The sequence below is a fragment of the Pongo abelii genome, chromosome 10 (assembly GCF_028885655.2).
Source record: "Pongo abelii isolate AG06213 chromosome 10, NHGRI_mPonAbe1-v2.0_pri, whole genome shotgun sequence".
Lineage (NCBI taxonomy): Eukaryota > Metazoa > Chordata > Mammalia > Primates > Hominidae > Pongo > Pongo abelii.
Window position 1 is genome coordinate 111,790,088 of NC_071995.2, and position 13,141 is coordinate 111,803,228.

General features: G+C 48.1%; 2 protein-coding genes across 5 annotated transcripts in view; both read left to right on the top strand.

Annotated features, from left to right (window-relative positions):
• Positions 1–7,592, top strand: part of OAS3 (2'-5'-oligoadenylate synthetase 3) — a 34,931-nt gene extending 27,339 nt beyond the window's left edge. For 2 of the 4 annotated variants that reach the window (XM_024256693.3, XM_063712254.1), the window contains 5 exons: positions 87–372; positions 1,786–1,961; positions 2,304–2,548; positions 3,975–4,122; positions 4,329–7,592. In XM_024256693.3, coding sequence (XP_024112461.1) covers positions 87–372; positions 1,786–1,961; positions 2,304–2,548; positions 3,975–4,122; positions 4,329–4,340 — 867 coding nt within the window. In that variant the 3' untranslated portion in view covers positions 4,341–7,592. The remainder of the gene's footprint in view (positions 1–86; positions 373–1,785; positions 1,962–2,303; positions 2,549–3,974; positions 4,123–4,328) is intronic. The other 2 variants (XM_002823778.6, XM_063712255.1) reach the window with 1 other exon arrangement.
• Positions 7,593–11,518: 3,926 nt separating this feature from the next.
• OAS2 (2'-5'-oligoadenylate synthetase 2) overlaps positions 11,519–13,141 on the top strand; it is a 33,209-nt gene continuing 31,586 nt past the window's right edge. Inside the window, exon 1 of the mRNA XM_024256696.3 lies at positions 11,519–11,897. Within this exon, the coding sequence (XP_024112464.2) occupies positions 11,721–11,897 (177 nt within the window). The 5' untranslated portion in view covers positions 11,519–11,720. The remainder of the gene's footprint in view (positions 11,898–13,141) is intronic.

Sequence of the window (13,141 nt, forward strand, 5' to 3'; positions counted from 1 at the left end):
TTTTCTAACTCATAGTCCAGAACCCACAGGCAAAAGGATGCCAAGCCATGCTTCAAGGGTTGAGCCACCTGCCATGTCCTCTCCAGGGTGGCTCTTCAGCCAAAGGCACAGCTCTGCGAGGCCGCTCAGACGCCGACCTCGTGGTGTTCCTCAGCTGCTTCAGCCAGTTCACTGAGCAGGGGAACAAGCGGGCCGAGATCATCTCCGAGATCCGAGCCCAGTTGGAGGCGTGTCAACAGGAGCGGCAGTTCGAGGTCAAGTTTGAAGTCTCCAAATGGGAGAATCCCCGCGTGCTGAGCTTCTCACTGACATCCCAGACGATGCTGGACCAGAGTGTGGACTTTGATGTGCTGCCAGCCTTTGACGCCCTAGGTGAGGTGCCCTGGCATAGACCTGAGAGGGGGAAATACAGAGGCAGGGCCGCCATGGGCAGTTGTAGAGGTAGCACGGTACACAACCAGGCCACATCTGTTCTCATCATTGCAGGCATTGTAGTTGTGTATGTTCATCACAACTTTCCTGCAAAGTATCTAAAGAAGAGGGTGCCTTTTTCTAATTTGCACAGGCACTCTGTGGGCTAACAGTGGCCTCAAGCTGGGTTCTAGTCCCAGCAATTCCACCAACATGCTGGATGACCTTGAACAAGGGACTTCCCCGTCCTGAGCCCCAGTGTCTTTATCTCACATCTGACAGTAAGGACACTGATGTTTCTTGCACATTCCCAGCTTTGAGTGGTTTGTGTGCCACCCACCTCCTCCACTCTGCTGCAGATCCATTCATTCAGTTCATTCAATACATGCATCTACTCTGTGCCCAGTGCTCTTCCTGGCACCAAAAATAAAGCCTTGAACAAAATAGACACAACTCTCTTCATATCTCTTCAATTCTCAGTTTGATTAGCAGTTTTCAGAGTGAGAAAATCCCTTGTATTTGAATTTATTTGGTTTCTGAGTTTGAGGGAGCAGGTGGCCAAGGGAGGGATTCATGAAGAATTTTTTTTTTAAGAGACAGGGTCTTTCTTTATCACCTGGCCTGGAGTGCAGTGGCACGATCGTGACTCAATGCAGCCTCGAACTCCTGGGCTCAAGTGATCCTCCTGCCCCAGCATCCTGAGAGGCTGGGACTACAGGTGCACACCACCACACCTGGCTAATTTATAGAATTTTTTGTAGAGATGGGATATGACTATGTTGCCCAGGCTGGTCTGAAACTCCTAGCCTCATATGATCCTCCTGCAGTGGCCTTGCAGAGTGCTGGGATTACAGACGTAAGCCACTGCACCCGGCCCAGAAATTTATCTGAGTCTATTCAGTTCTTCAGTTCAGAGAGCAAGAATTGGGATATTAAGGAATGCCTTTACTTGGATATTAAGGAGTGCCTTTAAGTGCAATGTAACCAGAATGGTGATGTCAACTCCATACACAGCTCTGTTACCTGCAGGAGGTTGTAAGACTGAGGCCTGCCCTCCCCTGGTTAGAGAGAAAGATAAGCAAGTCTTAGAGAGATGTTAAAGACAGGCTAGCTCCCAGCTGAGACTTTTTCCAAGATAGGTAAGCAGATGGTTTGAAAGGGAGCAGAAAAGGGAGTATGACTGTCACCAGGGATTTAATGTGGGTCATGCCACATCTGTGTTCCACCTAAAAACACCCTGTGGCCTCCCAGTGAATCCCAGACCACCCTTAGGAAAACACCCAAGAGGTAGGAGATCTCAGAAGTCCTTTCTAAGTTGGCCCCACTGGGACACCGTGGGAGCCGGAGTGATGGTAACCATCTCCCCATCTCCAGGCCAGCTGGTCTCTGGCTCCAGGCCCAGCTCTCAAGTCTACGTCGACCTCATCCACAGCTACAGCAATGCGGGCGAGTACTCCACCTGCTTCACAGAGCTACAACGGGACTTCATCATCTCTCGCCCTACCAAGCTGAAGAGCCTGATCCGGCTGGTGAAGCACTGGTACCAGCAGGTTCGGCACATGGATAGGCCACCTTCCCCAGTTGCCCTGGGCTCTGCCTCTGGAGCACTTTCCTGGGAGGAAGCAGGGCCCAGCCCTGGCCAAGATCCTGGGTTGGTGGAGCAGAGCAGAAAGAGTGCTATATCTCAGCTGTGGGACCTTAGTTTTCTTATCTGTAAGATGGGGGTGATAAAACTATGTCACAGGATGTGATGGGATAATGCATGGCAAGGCATCTGGCACATGTAGGTGCTCAATAAAAGTTTTGGGGTTGCTTTGCCAAGTCCAGAATAATCCCTTCTGTACCTCATCAGTGCCAATATGAACCAACATATCTTTCTCCTCATTCTCCAGTGTACCAAGATCTCCAAGGGGAGAGGCTCCCTACCCCCACAGCACGGGCTGGAACTCCTGACTGTGTATGCCTGGGAGCAGGGCGGGAAGGACTTCCAGTTCAACATGGCTGAGGGCTTCCGCACGGTCCTGGAGCTGGTCACCCAGTACCGCCAGCTCTGTATCTACTGGACCATCAACTACAACGCCAAGGACAAGACTGTTGGAGACTTCCTGAAACAGCAGCTTCAGAAGCCCAGGTTCAGGTCTACCCCCAGTGTTCCAGAATTTCAGACCTGGGATCACTCACTCTCCCCACTTTCTAGATTGCAGAGCAGAGTTGGGAAAACACTCTTCCTAGAACCGATTCTTTCCTAGAAGTTATATTCGTAGCATCTGAGGGACAAACGGTTAATTTTCTGGTCACCCAGGAATAGGGTTGCCAGATAAAATGCAAGACCCCAAGTTAAATTTGAGTTTCAGATAAATGATGAATAACTTCTTAGTATAAGTATGCTTGATGCCATATTTGAGACATAATTATGCTTAAAAATTTATTCACTGTTTATCTGAAAGTCAAATTTAACTGGGCATCCTGTTTTTTTTTGTTGTCGTTGTTGTTTGTTTGTTTTTGTCGCCCAGGCTGGAGTGCAATGGCGCGATCTTGGCTCACTGCAACCCTCCGCCTCCCGGGTTCAAGCAATTCTTCTGCCTCAGCCTCCTGAGTAGCTGGGACCACAGGCTCACGCCACCGTGTCCAGCTAATTTTTGTATTTTTAGTAGAGACAGGTTTCACCATGTTGGCCAGGCTGGTCTCGAACTCCTGGCCTCAAGTGATCTGCCCACCTAGGCCTCCCAAAGTGCTGGGATTACAGGCATGAGCCACTGTGCCCAGCCTTGTATTTGTATTTGTTAAATCTAACCACCCTACCTGTGAACCCACCCAGGTGCCATAAGCATGTTTCATTCTTTGGGATTTTGCCTACCTCTGAAATGGGTACAGAGATAACAGAGCTGCTTTTGCAAACTCAGGATGCATCTCCAGTCAGTGGGGAGTGGCTACTTAGAATGATGTGTTGAAAAAGCTTCTGAGGTTGTGATTTGACTCAGCTGGAAAGAGTAGGCTAACCAGCTAGTAGTGTCCAAAGGTTGAGCATCCCAAATGCAAAAATTCAAAATCTGAAAATGGCCCAGAATTTGAAGCTTTTTGACCACCAAAAAAATGCTCAAGGAAAATGCTCATTGGAGCATTTTGGATTTTCAAATTAGGGATTCTTAACTGGTAAGTAAGGCAAAGGTCCAAAATCTGAAAAAATTTGAAATCCAAAACACTTCTGGTCCCAAGCATTTTAGATAAGAAATACTCAACCTGTATCATGGATGCAGGAAGGGAGAGTTGTGGAACCAGTGCTGTGATTGATTAACAATGTCTCCCCTGAATAAGGAAGGGGTGAGCGGTAGCACTGTGGTTGATTAGTAATGTTTGCCTGAATGCAGAATGGCAAAGCGGCCATGTGTGTCTTATTTTCTATACCTGCCCTATAGTGTGTGCCTGGAGCACTGAGGAATCTCTGAGCCCTGGCCCTAGCCCCTGCAAAGTGTTAGATAAAAAGGGAAAATAGTCCAACCAGTGCCACAGGTGGACACCTAGATGTTGCCAGGAATAAGACTGACCCTGGGTGGGAATTGCAGGCCTATCATCCTGGATCCGGCTGACCCGACAGGCAACCTGGGCCACAATGCCCGCTGGGACCTGCTGGCCAAGGAAGCTGCAGCCTGCACGTCTGCCCTGTGCTGCATGGGACGGAATGGCATCCCCATCCAGCCATGGCCAGTGAAGGTGAGAGATCTGTGGTACCAAAGGAAGTACCCTTTGGGGTTGAGGGGGGAGCATGGTCAGGGGAGGGACATGACTCCTCCCAAAGGGGCAGGGCCCAGTGATGGCCCCAGGTATGCCCCTGTGCTTCCACTTTCCCATCCGGCTGTGTGGTCTCAGCTTCTGCAGAAAGGATGGGGTTACCAATAACTCCTATAATACTTCCCCAGGCTGCTGTGTGAAGTCGAGAAAATCAGCGGTCCTACTGGATGAAGAGAAGATGGACACCAGCCCTCAGCATGAGGAAATTCAGGGTCCCCTACCAGATGAGAGAGATTGTGTGTGTGTGTGTGCACACATGTGTGCATGTGTGTGTTTTAGTGAATCTGCTCTCCCAGCTCACACACTGCCCTGCCTCCCATGGCTTACACACTAGGATCCAGACTCCATGGTTTGACACCAGCCTGCGTTTGCAGCTTCTCTATCACTGCCATGACCTTATCCTCGTACCACTACTGCTGCTTCCCACCCAGCTGAGAATGCCCCCTCCTCCCTGACTCCTCTCTGCCCATGCAAATTAGCTCACATCCTTCCTTCTGCTGCAATCTATCCCTTCCTCCCATTGGCCTCTCCTTCTTGCCAAATCTAAATACTTTATATAGGGATGGCAGAGAGTTTCCATCTCATCTGTCAGCCACAGTCATTTGGTACTGGCTACCTGGAGCCTTATCTTCTGAAGGGTTTTAAAGAATGGCCAATTAGCTGAGAAGAATTATCTAATCAATTAGTGATGTCTGCCATGGATGCAGTAGAGGAAAGTGGTGGTACAAGTGCCATGATTGATTAGCAATGTCTGCACTGGATGCAGAAAAAAGAAGGTGCTCGCAGGTTTACAGTGTATGTGTCGGCTATTGAAGAGCCCTCTGAGCTCAGTTGCTAGCAGGAGAGCATGCCCATATTGGCTTACTTTGTCTGCCACAGGCACAGACAGAGGGAGTTGGGACATGCATGCTATGGGGACCCTCTTGTTGGACACCTAATTAGATGCCTCTTCATGGGAGGCCTCCTTTTCTTCACCTTTTATGCTGCACTCCTCCCCTAGTTTACACATCTTCATGCTGTGGCTCAGTTTGCCTTCCTGAATTTTTATTGGGTCCCTGTTTTCTCTCCTAACATGCTGAGATTCTGTATCCCCACAGCCTAAACCTGAGCCAGTGGCCAAACAGCCGTGCTCAGCCTGTTTCTCTCTGCCTTCCAGAGCAAGGCCCACCACGTCCATCCAGGAGGCTCTCCTGACCTCAAGTCCAACAACAGTGTCCACACTAATCAAGGTTCAGCCCAGAAAACAGAAAGCACTCTAGGAATCTTAGGCAGAAAGGGATTTTATCTAAATCACTGGAAAGGCTGGAGGAGCAGAAGGCAGAGGACACCACTGGACTATTGGTTTCAAGATTAGACCACTGTAGCCGAATCAGAGGTCAGAGAGCCACCACTGCTACTGCTAATGCCACCACTACCCCTGCCATCACTGCCTCACATGCACAAAACTGGAGTCGAGACCTAGGTTAGATTCCTGCAACCACAAATATCCATCAGGGATGGCCAGCTGCCAGAGCTGCGGGAAGACAGATCCCACCTCCCTTTCTTAGCAAAATCTAAATTACAGCCAGAACTCTGGCTGCAGAGGAGTCTGAGACATGTATGATTGAATGGGTGCCAAGTGCCAAGGGGCGGAGCCCCCAGCAGATGCATCCTGGCCATCTGTTGGGTGGATGAGGGAGTGGGTCTATCTCAGAGGAAGGAACAGGAAACAAAGAAAGGAAGCCACTGAACATCCCTTCTCTGCCCCACAGGAGTGTCTTAGACAGCCTGACTCTCCACGAACCACTGTTAAAACTTACCTGCAAGGAATGCTAGATTGAATGGGATGGGAAGAGCCTTCCCTCGTTATTGTCATTCTTGGAGAGAGGTGAGCGACCAAGGGCAGCTCCTCTGATTCACCTAGAGCCTGTTCTCTGCTACTCTTTGGCTCAGCCTACAGAGGCTAGAGTAGGTGAAGGCACAGAGGACAGGGCTTCTAATACCTGTGCCATATTGACAGCCTCCATCCCTGCCCACCGTCTTGGTGCTGAACCAACGCTAAGGGCACCTTCTTAGACTCATCTCATCGATACTGCCTGGTAATCCAAAGCTAGAACTCTCAGGACCCCAAACTCCGCCTCTTGGATTGGCCCTGGCTGCTGCTACACACACATCCAAGAGCTCAGGGCCAGTTCTGGTGGGCAGCAGAGACCTGCTCTGCCAAGTTGTCCAGCAGCAGAGTGGCCCTGGCCTGAGCATCACAAGCCAGTGATGCTCCGGGGAAGACCAGGTGGCAGGTCACAGTTGGGTACCTTCCATTCCCACCACACACACTCTGGGCCTGCCCGCAAAATGGCTCCAGAATTAGGGTAATTATGAGATGGTGGGAACCAGGGCAGCTCAGGTGCGTGATACAAGGAGTGGTTGTCATCTGTGCAGGGCAGAGAGGAGGGCTTGCTCATCTGAACAGGAGCGTATTTCATTCCAGCCCCTCAGTCTTTGGCAATGGCCACCCTGGTGTTGGCATATTGGGCCCACTGTAACTTTTGGGGGCTTCCCGGTCTAGCCACACCCTTGGATAGGAAGACTTGACTGCATAAAGATGTCACTTCTCCCTGAGTTGATTGATAGGCTTAATGGTCACCCTAAAAACACCCACATATGCTTTTCAATGGAACCAGATAAGTTGACGCTAAAGTTCTTATGGAAAAATACACACGCAATAGCTAGGAAAACACAGGGAAAGAAGAGTTCTGAGCAGGGCCTAGTCTTAGCTGATATTAAAACATACTATGAAGCCTCTGATATTTAAACAGCATGGCACTGGTACGTAAATAGACCAATGCAGTTAGGTGGCTCTTTCCAAGACTGGGGAAAAAAGTAATAAAAAGCTAAATGCAATCAATCAGCAATTGAAAGCTAAGTGAGAGAGCCAGAGGGCCTCCTTGGTGGTAAAAGAGGGTTGCATTTCTTGCAGCCAGAAGGCAGAGAAAGTGAAGACCAAGTCCAGAACTGAATCCTAAGAAATGCAGGACTCCAAAGAAATTTGTGTGTGTGTGTGTGTGTGTGTGTGTGTGTGAATTTTTAAAAACTTTTTACTGAGATATAAGTCAATACCATAAAGCTCTCACCCTTTTAAAGTGTACAATTCAGTGGTGTGAGTATATTCATAAGATTTATACTTGGTGTCTATTCATAAGACTTATATTCAGCATATTCATAACTAGAGCCATATCACAGATGCACTCATCATAATAATTCCAGACATTTTCATCACCCTAAAAGGAAACCCTGAAACCCATTAGCAGTCATTCCCCATTCCTCCAACCCATTCTCTCCCTAATCCCTAGAAACCGCCAATCTGCTGTGTATTTCATCTATTGCCAACATTTCATATAAATGGCATCATGCAATATGTGGCCTTTTGTGTCTGGCTTCTTTAACTTAACATGTTTTCAAGATTCATTCATGTTATAGTATATGTTGGGGTTTCATTCCTTTTTATTTCCGAATGACATTTCCACTGCATAAATGGACTACATTTTGTTTATCCATTCTCCCATTGATAGGTATTTGGATATTCTCCACTTTTTTGCTATTTTGCTGCATTTTTTGCTGTTATGACTAATAGCTGCTATGCACACTCTTGTATGAGATTTTGTGCAGACATATGTTTTCATTTTTCTTACGTATAAAAGGTGATCCACAATTGATGACCCCATCATAAGTCAAGGAGAATCTGTGTGCTGTATTAATCAGAGTTCTCCAGAGAAACCAGACCATTAGAATAGAGAGACATATATAGAAAGAGATTTATTATGAGGGTTTGACTTGTGTGATTATGGAGTCTGAGAAGTTTTGTGATCCACCGTCTGCAAGCTGGAGACTCGGAAAGGCCAGTGGTTGTAGTTTCAGACCAATTCAGAAGGCTGAGAACCAGGAGATTGCTGGAATAAGTCCCAATCCAAGTCTGAAAGCCCAAGAACCAGGAGCATCAATATCTGAGAGCAGGAGAAGACAGATGCCTCAGCTCACGCAGGGAGAGAAAATTTGCTGTTCCTCTTTTTGTTCTATTCAGGCCTCCAGTGGATTGGAAGATGCACACTCACCCTGGTGAGGGCTGTCTTCTCTACTCAGTCTACAGATTCAAATACTAATCTCTTCCAGGAACATGCTCACAGACACATCCAGAAATAACATTTTACCAGCCATCTGGGCGTCCCTTAACCCCGTCCAGTAGACACATAAAATTAACCCTCATGTATACCTAGGAGTGGAATTGCTGTATCACGTGATAACTCTATGTTTAGCCATTTGAGAACTGCCAGACTGTTTTCCACAGTGGCTGCACCATTTATACACACCCACCCCTGGCAGTGAATGAAAGTTCCAGTTTCTCCATATCCTTGCCAACACTCATTGTCCATCATGTTGATTATAGCCATCCTAGTGGGTAGATGAGAAAGTGATGATATGCTGTCAAAATAATCAGGTCTGCTCAATGTGGTCAGAACCCTACATGGTAAAAAAGAATAGGGCCCTGACACATAGAATGGGAACATACAGGTTGATGCCACTGTTCATGGGGACAGACTAGATGGGCCACAAGCAGGGAACTACTCAACTTACACCATCAAAATACCTCAAGAATGAACGCCGAGGAAACTTCCCCCAGTAAAAACATCACCATTGCTTTCCTAGTGGGCTTCCCAGGAAACACGTCTGCCACATACGTCAGCTAAATGTCATGTGTGAACCTAGACATTGGCGGGGGTGGGGATGCTATAAAGAAGAGTATTGGAATAATTGGTAAATTTTTCAGTATAACAATGTATTTATGGCTGGACATAGTGGCTTACACCTGTAATGCTACCACTTTGGGAGGCTGAGGCAGACAGATCACTTGAGCCCAGGAGTTCGAGATCAGCCTGGGCAACATGGTGAGACCCTACCTGTACAAAAAATACAAAAATTAGCCAGACATGGTGGTGTGTGCCTGTAGTCCCAGCTACTCAGGAAGCTGAGACAGAAGAATCGCTTGAGCCTGAGAGGTTAAGGCTACAGTGAGCTGAGATTGTGCCACTGCACTCCAGCCCGGGTGACAGTGAGACTCTGTCTCAAAATATATATTTACACAATATTTATATAATAAATGTATATTTATTATATATGTTATATAAATTATATATTATATAAATTATATAAAATTATATTATATATGTTATAAGAGATGATAGCATTGTATCAATGCTAAAATTCTGAATTGGACCATTGTTCTGTGCTTCTGTAGCACAATATTCTTGTTCTTAGGAGATATAGGTTGAAGCATTTAGGAGTAAAGGGACATAAATCATGCAACATGAATTCAAATGGTTCAGGAATAAAAATACTCATGAAGGGCTAGGCATGGTGGCTCAGGTCTGTAATCCCAGCACTTTGGGTGACTGAGGTGGGAAGATCGCTTGAGGCCAGGAGTTCGAGCCCAGCCTGGGAAACACGGTGACATCGTGACCCCCGTTTCTACCAAAAAATTTAAAAAATTTAGCCAGGCATGGTGGCGCATGCCTATAGTCCCAGCTACTCAGGAGGCTGAAGTGGGAAGATTGCTTGAGCTTGGGAGGGTGAGGCTGCAGTGAGCTATAATCACACCACTGCACTCCAGCCTGGGTGACAGAGTAAGACTGTCTCAAAAACAAAACAAAACAACCTCCTAAAATGTATAAACAGCAAGAAAATGAGGGGCAAATGTGGTAAAAAAATATAATGGGTAAAAAGGCTAAGGAAGTTGTTTGTGTGCATCTTGTAAATTTTCTCAGCATTTCAAATTACTTCAAAATAAAGTGTTTTTTTAAATAACAAATGAAGTACAGGCTTTGGAGTCAGGCAGTGTGTTAGTGTTAGAACCTAGCCTGACAACTTGCCAGCTGTGTGATCACGGGCAAATGTTTCCACCTCTGTGAGCCTCCATGTCCTCATCTGAAAAAGGAACCTTAAGACGACTCCTGCCCAGCCTGCCTACCTCTCAGTGTTGCAGTAAAAGTTGGATAAGGGCAGGGAAGGCCCTTAATGAGCATGTGCATAAATCGAGGTTTTTCCAGAACTAACAGGGTATGTATATTTATTTTGAGGTATTTATTTTAAGGAACTGGCTCACGTGATTGTGGAGGCTGGCAAATCCAAAATCGGCAGGGTAGACTGGCAGGTGGGAGACCCAGGAAGGAGTTGTTGCTGCAAGTGGAGGCCAAGGCAGTCTGCAGCTGAATTCCCCCTTCTTCGGGCGAGCTCAGTCTTTAGTCTATCAAGGCCTTCAACTGATTGAATCAGGCCCACTGCCTTACAGATGGTAATCCACTTTACTCAAAAAAAAGTCTACCAATGTAAATGTTAATCTCATCTTTAAAAATACCTTCACAAAAAGATCTAGGATAATGTTTGACCAAATATCTGGGTACCTGGGCTCAGCCAACTTGACACATAAAATTAACCATCCCAGTATGGAAGGGCCCTGGTCCCCCGCTACATCTTGGAGATTTTTGCCTTCTCTGTGAATTATTCTTGCTGGGCCAAGCCAGCTGGCCGGGAGTCCTCTGCGAGTTTTGTTTTCAAAGCTCTGGGCGCAGGAGTTGCATGTCTGTCTCCTTTCTGGCTCATGCACTTGGGGCGTGTTTTCTTGTCCTTGCGGGGCTGGACAAGTGCCTCATACGGTCCCTCGGCTGTCCACAAGTGTGCTGAGAAACTGGACACACAGAGGTTCCCTCCCGCTGACCACCCCGGGGCCTGTGTTTACCCAGAAGCAGACGAAAACCTGAGTCCAGCTAGGTCCCTGCTTTGCTGTGTGTCCCAGAGCAAGTCAGTTCCCTCTCTGGGTCTCTTTTTCCTCTCTGCTGCTTTCCCTGAATCTGAGTTCCCTGGCCACTGAGAACAGGGGGAAAGGGACAGAACCTCAAAAGATGACCTGTGCCCCCCTGCTTCTAAGCACTTTGCAGTTATTATTTAATCATCAAGCTAATCCTATGAGAGAGCTGCCATTTTTCCCCAGCTTACAGATGGGGGAATTGAGGCGCAAAGAGAGCAGGTGATGTGCTCAAGGACAGATGTCTAGCAGGTATGAAGCCCTCACAATGGGGTTCTAGAGGCTGTTTGGTTAGCCTCAAGTTTTGGGGAGCCCCTGAAGGGCTGGTCACCACGCTGCCGGGGACAGGGAAAGCCTCTGAGCTTGAGTCAGTTTTAGTTTCCCTGCTGGGGTGCAGGAGTCAGTAAACCTTGCTGCAAGGGGCGGGGAAGAGCCTCTGAGCTTAAGTTTTGGTTTCCCTGCCCCGGATGCAGGAGTTGGTAAGCTCACTGCAAGGGGCAGGGCAGAGCCTCTGAGCTTAAGTTAGTTTTGTTTCCCCGTCCCGGATACAAGAGTTGGTAAGCTCGCTGCAGTGGGTGGAGAGAGGCCTCTAGACTTCAGTTTCAGTTTCCTGGCTCTGGGCAGCAGCAAGAACTCCTCTGCCTCCCATCCAACCATTCACTGTCTTGCCGGCAGCCAGCTGAGAGCAATGGGAAATGGGGAGTCCCAGCTGTCCTCGGTGCCTGCTCAGAAGCTGGGTTGGTTTATCCAGGAATACCTGAAGCCCTACAAAGAGTGTCAGACACTGATCGACGAGACGGTGAACACCATCTGTGACGTTCTGCAGGAACCCGAACAGTTCCCCCTGGTGCAGGGAGTGGCCATAGTGAGTCCGGGGCTGAGGTTGAGGCTCTGGGAGGCAGGAGATTCCACGGCGGCAGCAAGGCGGAGCTACTGGGTGCTGGGCGCCTATTATGTGCGAGGCCCACACTTGGGTGGGATGTGGTGTAGGAGTCTCACGCTCTGGAGCAGGCGCTTGCTCCAGAGCTGTGTGACACTGGGCAGGCTACTTAACCTCTCTGTGCCTCAGTCTCTGAATCTGTAAAATGGGGAGAGGCATAATACCCACTTCAGAGTATCGTAAGGCTTGAGCACATCATGTTCTTAGCAAAAGACTGGCACATAGTGCTCAGTGAATTCACTGTGATTACTCACTGCGATTTTCTTCTATCCTCTCCACAGTACAGAGGAGTAAACTTAGGGAGGCTAGAGCACTGTGTTCAAACTACCCAGGTTGCCTTGTGGTTTCTCCGCAGCAAGAAGGCGTGGCTTTTATCAGTTAGAAATATTTGGTTTTGTGGACACAAATCTCAGGACTGAGGCTGAAAATTCTGGACCTCTGGGGAGGAAGGGGGATTGGGGAGATGCCAGGACCCTAGAATTGGGGGCGTGGGGGTCCTGATGGCCCAATACTACCCTCTTACCCTCCTGCGCTGCTGACGTGCCTTCTCTGCTGCTGCCACACTTTTTGGTCTCTACCCCCTCCCTGCACACATCCGCTAGTGCTGCAATAAAGAAATCTAGACACGTGGTGTCCCCAGCCCTGGCCCAGGTCAGGAAGCTAAGGCGAGTTTGGTTAATAGCTGTTGTCAGAACTGGGATTTTAAGCCTGGGTAATTGGCTTGAGCGCATGCATGTTTAACCACTACACTATCCTGCCTCTCAATTTTTTTTTCCTCATGGAAGTAAAACAGAAAAAGTGCCCAGATCAAAGTGTCCAGCTTGATAGGTAGCCACAAACAATGTAACTGTGTAACCCCCACCCAGATCCAGAAACAAAACATTCTCAGCCCCCCAGAGCCCTGGGCCCCCAATCCAGTCAGCACCTCCAAACCCAGGTAGGCAATCTCCTGACTTCTAACAGCATAGACACGTTTTGCCTGTTTTTAAACGTTTTACAATTATAGGGTCACCAACTATCCCAGTTCGTCCGGGATTGGGGTGTTTCCTGGGATGTAGGACTTTTGGTGCAAAAACTGGGAATGTAACCCAGGATGCATGGGTGACCCCTGTATAAATGGCGTCATGGGCTCTGGGTGCTTTAGTGCGTGGTTTCTCTGACCTATGATG